At 47.5% G+C, this 14,022-nt stretch overlaps 1 protein-coding gene across 1 annotated transcript in view; it reads right to left on the bottom strand.

Annotated features, from left to right (window-relative positions):
* Positions 1-14,022, bottom strand: part of CARMIL2 (capping protein regulator and myosin 1 linker 2) — a 123,572-nt gene that overhangs the window by 39,283 nt on the left and 70,267 nt on the right. The window contains exons 28-31 of the mRNA XM_019535563.1: positions 13,475-13,562; positions 11,958-12,089; positions 11,199-11,265; positions 3,518-3,786 (exon numbers count right to left, since the gene is read on the bottom strand). Coding sequence (XP_019391108.1) covers positions 3,518-3,786; positions 11,199-11,265; positions 11,958-12,089; positions 13,475-13,562 — 556 coding nt within the window. The remainder of the gene's footprint in view (positions 1-3,517; positions 3,787-11,198; positions 11,266-11,957; positions 12,090-13,474; positions 13,563-14,022) is intronic.

The following is a 14,022-nucleotide window of genomic DNA, read 5'->3' as shown; positions in this document are numbered from 1 at the left end:
TGGTTTGTACAGCGAGTTGGGACTGGTTCAGCTATCAGTGGCCAACTATGATGCTGTTACTGTCACAGTCCATTCAACAACAGCAGCCCAAGGCACCCTCACCATGACTATCCAATGTGCTGTTGTGCCTTTCACATGCTATTTTTCTGCCACCTCGTACAGAAGATTTCAGGCATGCTGGCCAGACACAGTTGAACAAGCTATGGCCAGATCCACTGTTCTGGGCGGAAAGTTTGGTGGACAGCAACATCAGAGGAAGTAGATGGTAGTAAAATGAAAGGAAGTCCAACATTCCTTTAGACTTGGGCAGAATTTTCATTAATTTCCAAGCTGCCACTTGGGAAAGGACCAGTTTTCAATACTTGGTCCAAAGCTATTTCAAGTCCCTGGGCCATCCCAGGACAAACTCTGAAAACTCAGTGAGAGGTCTGCCCATATAGCCAGGGACAGAACTTCACCCACTGCCTTTATAGAGCAAAAAGAAACATGCCACCTAACTGGTAAGTGTTCTGACCAAGCCAATCCAACCCTGCTCAGTCCCTGTGGGTGGCACATGTTCAATGACTGCCAGCCTGCCAGAGTGAAGACAGTTCTTTTTTGGTGACATTTAAATCCATAACACTTTTCATTCCATCACTCTGTGCCTCTTGGGATCAGTTCCAGTGGTACAGGATCTGCTTGCACTGTCACATCATATTCATCAAGTGTTGCCCTCATCTGATGCTCCACCAGTATTCTAGTGTGGGAGGACTCTCTCTCTGCCAGGAGCTGAGTGACAGATCCCACAGTCCACAGTGGGCCTATCCCTTGATTTCTTATCAGCTGGTAGGAGCAGCTTCTATGTTCCGCTCTCACTTTTATGCTAGCCAACATGTGAGGTGATTTTTATTCTCAACACTGCAGAAGAGCTGTATCAAATTGATTAGGCTTTGAACCCTCCACAGCTGGGCAGACCTAGAGGTTGGCCATACAGAAGATACAGCCAGCTAATTACCTCATTCCCCTGTAAAGTCCTATAGCTTGAGCATCCTGCGTCACCAAACTTCTTCTTGCAAAGTTCAGCTGTAAGACCGTGACACCCTTAAAACAATCCTGGGTGTGAGCACAGCAGTGCTCTGAGGTACACACTAGAAGATCTCAGCACATGCTAGATGTAAATGCAGTACAATTACTTCCAGCATGGAAGGACACGGGCAAAGTGAGGCATGGGAGCCTTCCCTGTCTCACTAGTGAAGGGAGAAAGCCCCAAATAGCCCCGTCTTCTGGATGGCGTGAGTCATTTCTTCTCATGCTGCTGAGGCAGCAGAGGAGTGAGCTACCCCTCTGGGAGGAGGCTGTCAAGCCTTTTCTTGTCTCAGGCTAGATAAGGAACAGGAACTGTTTATCTGTCTACTCAATGTTATACTCCTTTCTGCTCTACTATGGGGAGAGCTCAAACTCCTGACTGATATCACCTCCCCCCATGCCTTATGTTAATACCCAGCCCCCAGTTTATACCAGGCTTAAAAATAAACTGGATTACTAATCATTTCTTTCTGCTCTGTGTTTGCTCTTTAATAATCTGAAGTACAGTGGTGCACAGGGAAGGGAAGAGGCCTGGCTTGACTGCTTTACAGACACACTGCTGTAATAATGCTTCAGTCTCTGAGAGTTGACCACTAACCCTGAGATTTGAGACCACTAACCTTGAGAGATGATCACTAACCCTCTATAATGAAGCCAAATTAGTGATGACATGATCCATGTGTAATCGACCCTCTAGCCTGAAAACACACTAATGCAGGGCTGAAAGAGGCCCCAAGGTATCAGATCTAGCCCTCTACAATTACTTTCAAAAGGAATCTCCTCACTTCACACCATCACACACAACTCTAAGGCCTATTACCTGTGACAGGCAAAACCCAACCCCCTTTTGGTGTTTGAGACTGCTGGGGCTCCCTAGGCAATATCTACTAAAGGAGATAGGTACAGCAGCATGTACTAGAGTTCAGCTGAGTCCAAACCCCAGCATATGTTTCTAGACATAACAGGAACTCCCCTTGTTGCCCAGACTAGGTGGAAGTTTACCTAAGCTCTCAATGTAGGTGTCAGGCATACACTCCATGTGGGTGCCAGGGTGAAACTCATCTTAGTGGATAGACATAGAAATGGCTGTGAAAAGTGACCCATCAGCTCCACACATGGCAGTGCAGGGCAGGGGGCTGGATGGAGGTAGCCACAGTTCCATGGACATACCAGATCTCCACACACAAGCAGCCAATGGCTGGGTATCCCTTCCCTTCGAACAGCAGGAGCCACCATTCTGGCCCAGAACCAGGCACAAAAACTGGGAAGAGCAGCACGATGCCCTTCATGGCTTGTTGCTGACTGCAGGGCATGTTATGCCTCCATCAGTCTCACTAAAAAAAGCCCATTTAGAACAGCTATTCTCAGGGTTTGCATGCTACTGCACAATCCCAGGGCACCCCAGACCAAACAGCCCTTAATCCTTGCCCTCCTGACAGGAGGCTGTGGAGAGCACCTGCAGTACACCCTTCACCTTGTGCTGACCAAGACCAGTACTCCTTTCTTGTGGAAAGAGAAGCCCCTGGCTCGAAAATGAAACCAAGAGAAGACAAACAACAGAACGTCCTATACCAGAAAACCAAACTCATCTCTCAGCTCTTCAAACCATCCTACTGGGAGATGCACTAATCTCTTCTAAACTAGTAAGGACAGCACACAGCCCACCTCTCCCATCCATGTTGTGTGCACTGGAGTTCCTCTAGCTCTTGTGACACAAGGTATAATGCAGATGCACCCAAAAGTTACTCCACCCAGTTGTGGCATAAGGTGAAGTTATAAGTGAATTGTTTGCCAGAAAGAGGGCATTCCCTGTCACTTTTGAAAATAATCCGATAGGTCATAAGCATCACAGAGCTATATATGCCAGTGTTTTGTGGAAAAGATTCAAGGTTAATTGAAAATCTGTTCAAAAAAAGTAAAGGCCTTTTCATTAGGCCAGTGACCCCTCAGAGGAAACAAGCCACTAATAGTTAAAAATAAGTCACACAGTTTTGCTGAAGGATTCAGTAGATGGATTTCACTTGCAGCCCCCCCAACCCCCCAACCAAAGAGTTAGGGGCAATTGAAACGGTGTCTAATCCTGTAAGAGAGGTCAGTGAATAGGCAAGCAGAGAGAAAGAAATGCTGCAAATACATAAAACCTCTACACACAAACTGCAGCTTTCCTGGGTAGATCACACCTACTACATTTCTGCAGCAGCTTAAAAAAATTATATAAAGGAAAGATTTCAACATTCCCCTGGTAACACAAAAACACAGTAACACCCTCACATATAAACAGCCCCCTTTGAGGTGGAATCCAGCAGCAGCTTAAGCACAGCTGATGACTGCATAATAAACCAGCTGCTGCTCAGTATGTTTTATCTTCCTGGGCTGGAATAAATGCTGATGAAGATATTTACCCATGACAAAAAATAAGCCCTGCCTGATTGAAAAATGAAATTGGTCTTACATTTGGCTTGCTTGGAGGCTGCTTGTTTCTGCGGTTGGGCCTGGGCCTAGTTCGGGTATAATGCTCCAGTTTCTCTCCCTCAGTTGGCAGGTCCATAAGGGATTGTGTGGATGCAAGCTCTGTGCAAGGAAGCAAACTGCTTCCAGCCTCAGCATCCTTTGTGGAGGCAGGGCGTGACTTCACAGAGGCACAGCTGACTGACAGCAGAGCCTGGTGAGTTCCAATCTCGTTATCTTCTGCCTCTGCCTGAAGATTGAGCTCCGAGAGACCTGGGGAGGTGGGAAAAAAACCAAAAACCTTTGAAAAGCTACCCCAGGATTTTCTATCTACCCTGAGCAGGTTTTTCTGCTACAGAAAGATTATTACACAAGACAACTAAGAGAAACACTTAGAGATTACTGCAAACATGCTTGGTGCTCTCTGCACCAGAGGAAAAAAAAAATCCCTTGCCACACAGCTTGTGTAAGTGCAATGGATGGTGGGTGTAGCTTGTGCATCCACCTTTTGGAACTGAATTAAAGCTAATTCTGGACTTGATCCTGCCAAAGCCTCTATGCACAGAACTACGGTCAGAATCCCTAGGCTCCATGTGTAGAGAGTGCTGACAACTGCGAGCTTGTGGGCGAGACCAAGGTGGCATTGATCAGGGTCCTTCCTACCCTGGGGAAAGGCAGCTGCAAAGCTGTCAGGGAAGAGGTGATTGCTTAGTGGACGAACTGAGCAAGAACCAATTCAAAGAGCTTGAGCAGGACATGCTTGTTCTTACCAGTGAAACTGAAACACCAAAACACAGGCTGATGGGAAATGTAGTACATTTGATTTCAATAAGCTTGCGCTCCTAAGTCAACATGTTGGATTTGGAAGCTCCTTGGGACAGATGCACTCTGTGTTGTGTCTATGGCAGGGTGTTCAACCCATGGCCTGCAGGCCAAATTTTGCCCTTGCTGTGGCCAGCCTGAGGCGGCAGAAGACCTCAGGGCCCGATCCTGGCATGCAGGAGTACAGGGCCCAATCCCAGCTTGCAGAGAAGGCATTGGGCCCAAGGATCCAGTGTGCAAAGCCAGGCAGAGGTGGTGCAGGGCCCCAAAGCCCAATCCCAGCACACAGGGCCAGGCTGAGGTTGCACATGGCCCCAGGGCCTGAACCCAGTGCATGGGGACAAAGTGGGGCCTGAGGCTGCAAGGACCCAATCCTTGCATACCAGGTCTGATCTGGCCCACCGGCTGGCCTGTGCCACTTCTCTGGCCTACCAAGCCAAAACATTGAGCCCCACTGGTCTATGGGATCCTGGGTCAAGAACTGAAACTTAAATGTCAGCATGACATTAAAAAATCAGTCATAATAATAGTTTTATCTTTTTGCCAAGTTAACCTGAAAAGAGGTGTGGACTGGCACAAAGGAGTCCCATTCCAGCAGCCATGGGACATGGGGAGTTGCACCTCCTTGCACCAGCATAGCTATCTCTGAGTTATGGCAGTTCATCCCCCAGAAGGCCTGGTGGAGCTGCTGTGGCCTCCCACCTTTAGGGCTTTCCAGGGCCATACAGTGGGAAACAACTATTAGGAAATGTCTGTAGCAAAAGAGCACCTCCCTTTGGCTGCCTTGGTCAAGCCTTCCTCAGCCAGCAGTCACTGTTTGGAGCGCATTTGCCTACTGGTTGGGAGGAAATTCCCACCAGACCTTCCACCAATGATAATATCAGGCAGGTTTAATTCCCATGGAAACAGGATTAGACTCATGAGTGAATATGACCCTGAATGTTGGGTCCCCATCCTGTTATCAGATGAGGGAGGGCCACCCCTACACCCAGGCAAACAGGATGGGGCTCTAAAGAGACCTTGCAGGATCACTGAGATGCATCCTTATGGATCCTGCTGAATGAGCAAAACCTTTGTTCAGCAGCATTAGAAATATGTACCAGAGAGAGTGTTGCTCTGCTCTGACACAGCAGGGAGCCAATTTGCAATGGCACAAACAGGCCTGACTAAGAAGCAGCTAGTATTTCATTTCAGCAGATCTTCAGTCAGAGTGCCTTGACACCCTCAGATACCACCAGATTCTTTCAAGGGTGCCCCAAGGTATAAGGGGGTAAGTGCAGGCTGAGACAATCCCCATCACCACTGTGCATCCTCTCTGCAAGGAAGTGAGCCCTGTAATATATAAATTAGTTTCTGCAATTGGGTGCCAGTTGTGGAAGGTACTTCAGCTCAAGTGAGAGGTGCCTTGAGTCCAGTGAGGGATGCCTTGAATCCACAAAGGCTGAGAACAACTGCCATAGCTGCTTCAGTGATTAGGCACCTCAGACCTTCCCCTCATAGCCTCTTTGTTACACAAACACTGACACGTTGCTGCATAACTCCCTAATATCATGCTAAGCAGTAGATCAGAAATCTCAGGCTGGGCCAGTCATCCATGAGTGAATGTAGACAAAGGACACCCATTTCTAGCCAGGGAGTTAGATCACTGGGCGCAGCTGGATTTAAGTTAGTCTCTCCTCACCAGCAGCCTGTGTGTGTGCACATGTGTGTGTTTTTATTTAAATTTTCCATATTCCAAGCCAAAATCAGCCAAAACAAATTCCAAATCCAAGAGTCAGTCCAGAACCGTAAGTGGCCCTACTACCAGCAAACATTCTCCACCCCCATATGGGGCTTCAGATGTTTCCAAAACCTTTGGCGGGCATCCTACTTGCAGGCCCAAGCCCAGAGGCTTGGGCTTCAGATGCCCCTGAGTTTTGCTTGCTCTCAGCCATAAGGCTGCAGGAGCAAGCAAGGGAGAAGTCTTCGTAAGGAAAGGGAGCAAGCCCAACTCAGGGAGGAGGAAGTAGCAACTGGGACTATCTCCTCACTCAAACCAATCCTTGCAGGTGCCATCGAACGTGTGCCAAGGTGTACTAGCCACACTTGACAGAGGAGCATGTGGTACCTGACACAACCACTGTACCAGTGAGCAGTGCAGCTCTTCTCTCAAATGCCACATGCTGGGTGCAACCTCCAAACATACCTGTTTGTAGTGTTATTTGGGCAGCCTGTGTAAATACCACATGGAGGAAGTTTGTTATGCAGAGGCCCTGGAGTATGCTGCTGGATGACTTGCCATGAATGAGACCTGGACATCTGAGGCAGCACTAAGAACACCCTATGAGGGACTGGCTGTCCCCCCTCCCTAGTCCTTTCTGCAGCTTCAGATACCCTCATGCGTCCACTCTTAGAAAAAAGTCCTTCATGGCTAGGAGCAGTGATGTAATGAGCTCTGGCACTAGACTGGCAGGCTTGTTTCTGAGGGAGTCCCAGGGATCTCAGATCTGAGCTGTGCCCTCTTCCTCTTTTGATGTCCCAAGACCTATCCCCAGCATCAAATTGCTGGGTTGCAGGTAACATTTCTTCAGCAGGGACCTCATATGGTACAATGGACTCCCAGGGGCTGGGCACCCTGCCTCCATGCTTGTTTTTGGCCTTTGCCAGCCCACAATGGGAAAGAAAAGGAAAATCAGGATTAGACCACCTCATCATGTCCTCACAGAACAGAAAGCCACCTCCTGCCCACCATGCTGTTTCACAAAGAAAGGCTGGTTCTACTAATTATTGCTGTGGAGAGACTTCCTAATTATACACCATTGCCTATTTGAGGCCATGTTGATCAATACTCCCTCCAGCCTTGGCTCCTATAATGTTATTGTTCAAATGGGCAATATGCCTGCTCTTATCTCCCATAGAAGACCCTAAACCATGCTCTTGTCTAACCTGGGATCTGCTGAAAGCTTTGGGTCCTAATGGGCAATATGACATACCACTCCAAGCAGTAAGATGTCACCAAAAGGCCAGGTATTTTCCTTGTTCTTCCTCACTTTGGGTTTTATATAGACTATCACTAGGGAGCTGGCTTCCAAGAGCATTGCCCCCCTGTCATATTCATATGGATTGTTACCAGGAGGCTAGCTTTCACGCATACACAACAGCGTTTGTGGTTTGAACAGGTAAGACACTGCCCCTGTTATGGGAACGTCTGGGAAAAGCACCCATTTTGTTGAGAACTTTCTGTCCGACCCATGGAACTGGGCAACCTATTGACTATTCACCTATCCAGGATGCTAGATACTTGTTATGGACTTTGGTGAAGTATCCATTACTTGCTGACAATGATGAGGTACTCAATCAGATTGAGATAACAAAAGGCTTAATTACGAGTGAAGTCTTCCTGGCTGGTGGTGGACAACTGGAGATTGACAACAGCCGAGTAGAAACATTGTATAAAGAACTGTCCCTGGGATCAGCAGCTTCCCTAGAAGGGGAAGAGGAGCCCAGGCTTTAGACGCCAGAGACAGCAAGCACCCTGTGCGGAGGTGCAGGAGATGAGAAGAGAGATTCGCAAAGAATTTCTTGTTGAAGCGGCGAGTGTCAGGCATCCGGCCCTTTGGAAGATGATTGCTAATTCAACCGGACGATTGCAGCTTCGTCCACATCCATGACAAGGACTTTGTTGCTGTGAATTGATACATGGGGCAGGCTTGCAAACACCCACCCGGTAAGTGTTTATTGCGGGACTGATAAGTGAATTGGGAACTTGTAGGGAGAGCCAGCTGAGGGACCTACAGCTGGCGGCCAGCTGAGCTACACTTCTTGTGAGTGGGCATTGCTGATGCTCTTTATTAAAACTAAGTTAGCTCTCCTCTCATGTGGTGTTCCCCTTTAATTACTCCCATCAAAGTTGTGGCAGGCGAGAGTCACACTGAAACGAGGGAAGACGAAGCTATAACATCTTTCTGTGTGCCCTAGAAGAACACATTTACAGTGGTATAAAGCAATTGGCTGGGGCAGGGCATGTGACTGCTGCTTCCTTCTTTAGTTCTTCCTTCCTTCAGTAAGCAATTTTTTCCAAATTGCTGCTTCCTTTTTTGCACTTTTGGGACTCATCTTCCAAATGGACTGCTCACAGGTGTAGACTTGGAAAACAGTATAACAGAATGCAGCATAATTCAGCTTCTTTGAGCAATTCATCCTGAGCCATTTATACTACTCTTGATTGTGGTTCAGTAACTTTCAAGGCAATTGCTCCCAGATATACCAGGTCAGAATCTGGGTCAGTGTCACTCACCATTTCCTTGAATCAAGGGACCCCTGAAAACAGATCATCAAGTTCCTGCTCAGAACTGACCAACAGAAACGTTAGGTGCCAAAATGGCTTTAACTAAGCCATTAGGCTTGCTGGTGAGCTGTCACTACCTCATCATCAAAGACCCATGTTCCCAGGCCAATACAACGGTAAGCGGGTGCTGCCCGTAACTACGTGATGTGGATGATGCCTACCCTACAGGAACAGACTGACTGTGGGAGGAAACCCTCCCAAGGGTTTCAACAACTTTCCCAGAAGGGAAAAGGAAAGACTCAGGTGAATTTTTTATGCCAGCTTGGTTTGTCTACCTGTAGCTGCCCATTAAGATCAAGATGGGAAGGACAGGTTTTGATGGGCTTTACCTGTACAGTAAAGTTTGAATAATGAAGGTGTAGATGTCTGTGAGCAATACTCTGGTGACCTGTGCCTGGACCTCCTTGGAGATTAGGCAAAGCCAGATGTCTCTGCAGTGACAGCATGACATTACACTGTCTTAATGCTCATACAAGCATGTTTTCCAACTGGGCTATTGGGAGATCATAACCTATCCAACCTGGACACCATAAAGTCTTTCTATTCGTCCTTACTGAGCCTCTTTTCATGCCTTATAGGGGTATTGTAATACTCATTTACATGATGTATAGCAAATGTTAGGCTGGCCTTCCTCTCAGATTGCCTAGATGGGGAGTAAAATTTCTTTGCAACTGTCAATGAATTACATCAAATTAAATGGCATCAGCACCTCCAGGCCATGGTGGGAAATAGTCACAATTTTGGAAGAAAGCATTAACAATGGTTTCCGGAAGGCCAAAATATATCTGTGGTTTCACTGTGTGGTCATATGGCTGCGTGACTTCAGTATGTCTCCTTATGTATGAGGCAAGACACAAATTGTAAAGGCTTTACATAGGATTGCTAGAGAGGTCCATAAACCATATGTTCATGCTTTAATATATATGAATATGGTTACATGGTGCTGTATCTGCTTTTGCTGGCACTCAGCATCCTGGGAGAAGATGCGTTTCATCTCAACAGAAATTGCCAGGTTAGTTGCAATTAATTACACTGGCCCCTGACACCAGCTCCAGATTATTTACACTAAACAAAGGGTTTATCCTTCCTACTCCTATCTCCCCATGGACACAGATGGAACTTGAAATCCTGCCTCATGGCTTGGGGAAGGTGGAATATCTGGAGAAAAATAGAAAAAAAGTTTGTCTCCCAAATGACAGCCATTGGCTGACTGGCCTCAAACCAGCTGCTGATCCAAAAGTTATAGCATTAAACAAGATTAAAATAAGATGCTAGGAAAGGGAGAAACGTAGGATGAACAGACCTACTCACAAACTATCTGTTGGTTAATCACAAAAGCATGACTTTAATCTCCAGCTCCTCTGGGTTCATTCTTAGGCAACAGAGATACCAGATTCCCTCTGTGCCACAGGAGTAGAAGAATTTTACTCTCTGGAAACCAAGAGAACTATGCAAGTTGATGGAAAAGCTAATTTAAAATGAGAGCCCTTTGTCTGTGCCCTTCCTCAGAGCTGACCCGGAAGCTTCTGACTGATTCTGTCATCATACCATGCCAAGGTATGACATGTTGAGATGCGTCTCAGAAGGAACATCTGGTTTTAAACAGATTGTTGGTGCACTCAGCAAGCCATATCACCAAGATGGCAGTAGCAGTGGCCTTAATGGTGCCCCTACTTAAGGCGGTTCTGCTCTCTGCTCTTCTCAAGAACAACTGGGCTCAGAATCAGGAGCTCAGCTCTCTCCTGGGTAAGCAGCACAAACACCTTTGATTCATCCGCTAATCATTAGATTCACTGAAGAGGGAAAGGACTGAACACACACAAGCTGACAGCCTTTCCACCCTAGTGGCATCAGAGCACTGCCAAGTGGGAAGAAGCTACCGCTGCCACTATTACCACCACTAGTAGGATTTTAGTCTGAGGCCAGCCAACAGTTGGGCACATTGCCAGTTGCTTCTCTGTGTATGACTCCTGGGACTCCATCTCTGGAAAGAGGCTCTGTTCAAAACTACTCAGCAGCACCTTCTGTTCCCCTCAGTCTGACCCTGTCTGTTTATATTTTGCACCCCAAACTCAATTAAATTCTGGATTCTCTGACTCTCTCTCAGTCATGGAGGTAAGTCTTTCCTAGCTAGTTATGCCTACCCTCTCCAGATTTAAACAGACTGACACTTTCTCTACAAGCATCTAAGAAAGAAACCTGGGCACTTCTTGTGGTGACCCCATAACAAGGTCTAAACCAGCTTGCTCAGCCACAATTTAGATTTCAGAGTAGCATTGGGCATGTCTACATGAAATGCTACTGCGCTGTAGTGTTGGCGGGTACTAACCATGATGCAACACTACTGCACAATAGTAATAAGCTACTGAGCAGTAGCTCGTTGTTACTGTGGAGAAGCATCTGAAAAAAACTGTGTGGGGAAGCTACTGCACAGTAAATGCCAGTTACTGCACAGTCTGCCACTCGTATAGACATGGCCATCAAGTCACATTGAGAAACAGCATGTGAGCATATGATGCACACACAGTGGCCTTACTTCTCATGGCAGGCGTTGGCCGGATGCTCCTGAAGTGCTTGTTTTTCCTTCGCAGAGCCATTTTGCACTGCAGAGAGAAGAAAAGAGGTTGCTTTTCAATGCACAGTGCTGGGCAAAAATGTGCAAAGGTAACTAGTAGCAGAGGGAGAGTTCAAGATCACCCCCAAGTTAGCAGGCTAAAATGGCTGAGATGGCGAAGGCCACTATTGCATTTTAAATTAGCTCCTGACATCCAAACAGACCCCAGGCTTATGCTATTAAAGGAGACGCTGCAGCCTGGCCACGTACAAGTTCTCTGGGGCTGGGCCTTCTCTTGTTGATACAATATGTGAAATCCCAACCAAGTTACTGCAGTTGCCTTGTGGCCAATACCATGGGTCCCTGTTTGGCAGCTCCATCTTGGTGTTTTATGGCGGTTTCCCCACGGTAATTTCTGATGCCAAGTTGAACTAAAAAAGCCAGGTGCAAGGATGGCAGGTCATCCAGGGGTTAATTTCACAGGAGTTACACCCAGGATAAATCTGACCCAGACAAACTATAAAAACCCAACACACAGGGGGAAAGCTCATTACATTATTTTAATGGGGTTAATCTGGGCAAAAAACCATGCCTTTGTCATACATAAAGACATAACATAGTTTGGGGTTGAGGCCTAATATTTCTTTCTACTAAAATTGAGCTTTATGACTCCTATCATCTCCATCCCACTGAGTTAGCATTGGTATTGACATTGAGGGGCAAAAAATGAAGAGTTCCTACCTCCTCTACTGCAAAGCCTCTCTCAGCCAACTCCAGCAGATTCCTGCTCTTCATTAGCAGGACATTATCCTCCTCCATAATATCTGTCTGCAACAACTGAAGATCCTGAGAGTGTCTTGGGAGACTTTCTGCCTAAAATGATTAGGAAACACGTCAATTATTCCTTTTGATGAAGCCAGTTAGGGACAGTGCATAATGCCCTGTTCCTTAGGAGTGCCAATCATTTGCAAATCCTGTTTCTACTGAGAGTGGATTGAGGCAGATTGAGACCAGGCATTGCCTCCCCCTCACAGCCAGCCAGAACACTTTCCAGACCCACAGTTCCACTTGAGTTCTGCAGAGGGACCTGGTACAAGCACAAGTGATTACCACCTTTCTCCTGGAGTTTTTGAAATGCTCTTGGTCACATATGGCACCTATACATGTGCAGAGAGGCTGCTCTGACACATTGCAATTACAATGTGTTGGAGCAGACTTGATTAATTGAGTCTGCTAGAGCATGGTAAATACCATGCTCCAGTGACTTATGGCATGTGTATCAGTGTCCCTGCACTGAAAAATGGTGGCAAGGGCATTTTAACTAAAGCTGGTTTGACAAGCTTTTGTTAAAACACCCCTGCCACCATTTTTCAGTGTGGGACACTGATACACACGAAGTTCCAGGCACTTTTAATTAAAGTGGCTCCTAGAGCTGCTCTAATTAAGCACGCCCTCCGCCACCACCTCCCACAGCACATCTATAAATGCCAGAGGTACTCCTGGTCCTCCCTCCGGTGACTTTGTTGAAAGCAAGTAGAACCAAAGAGGACTGTCAGTGTGCCAAAGGAAGAGGAGGAGCTACGAGTGATGCTGTCTCAGGAGAGGTGGGAGGGACGTGACTGGGGGAGAATTTTCTGCGTGCAAAGCTGGCCAAGAAAATAAGGGGTGAGCAAAAACTGTAGAGCTCCCATTCAGAAGAGCTACTCGCTAGTCACTGTGCTGGGCAATGCCTGGGCCCTGCTGCCTGCAGCACACCATAAGTTTATTGTGGCTCTAAGCCCTTGCCTGGGAGAGGCAGGGAGACACAGAGCTCTTGGAGGCACAGCAGGCTCCAGGGACCCGAGGCGCTGGCCAAAGGAGTGTACTAGAAAGTTCCTTAGAAGGTGCTGCCTCACTCTGCAGCCCTGCGCAGGGCAAGCTGTATTGCTGGTGTGGAGCTGGCATAAGCCAGAGCTCCACCCCTGCTCCACACCTCTTGGGGAGTCTAGCACCCCTGTAGGGGTAGTAGACCAGCATCCTTCTGGGAACGTCAGAGGAGGCCCTTGTGCTGTTTCCTGCCTATGAACAGGGCAAGGCACGGCTTAGCCTCACTAGTATGAGGGCACCCCAAGCAAGTGAGGTGGAGAACCCACTTGGCCTGTGGCACACACCATGCCCATGACACTAGAGGCAGATGGTGGGGGGGAACGTTCCCTGCTTCTGGAACCTTTGGCCACACCAGGAAACAAGGAAAGAGTGGATGTACAAATGCCACTCACCAGCTTGCACTGAGCTATAGTCAAGTCCTCCAGAACCTCGTCGATTATCCTGTCCACCACAGCTGCAGTGACAGACAGCTTGATCTCACTGAGATGGGAGAAAGGAGAGTTAGAGCCAGCGCAGAAACAGGGTGCAGGATACAGTGCACACCCTTCAGCCATAGGGCCCACACAGTGAGGGGAGAAGGGAAGAGACGGTCATGTCAACAGCAGCTAGGTCTCATCCTGAAAGCCCAGCAGTATAGCAACAGACTTTCTATAGGGGAGATGGGAGACAAGAGACCAGGCATCAGGGTTAAGCAGGACCCCTGGCTGGTCTGGCATACATGGGCTGTATCCTGCAGGCAGAGTTCACATAGTCTGTTACATGTATCATACCAGTCCCCAAGAGCTCCAGTCATTGACCCACCCCACTGTGCTGATCCCAGAACAAAGATGGTACAAATCCATAGGGACTTGATTGCAATTCAGGACTTCCAAGCTTATTTTGACCATCCTGGACTGCTGATGAGGGCAGGCAGGTAGTGCTCACATATTTGTCCCGTAAT

Source organism: Crocodylus porosus, unplaced genomic scaffold, assembly GCF_001723895.1.
Source record: "Crocodylus porosus isolate Cpor-Errol unplaced genomic scaffold, CroPor_comp1, whole genome shotgun sequence".
In the NCBI taxonomy this organism is placed as follows: Eukaryota; Metazoa; Chordata; order Crocodylia; family Crocodylidae; genus Crocodylus; species Crocodylus porosus.
Note: the sequence above shows the minus strand (reverse complement) of the source record. Positions and strands in the feature narration are given on the sequence as shown.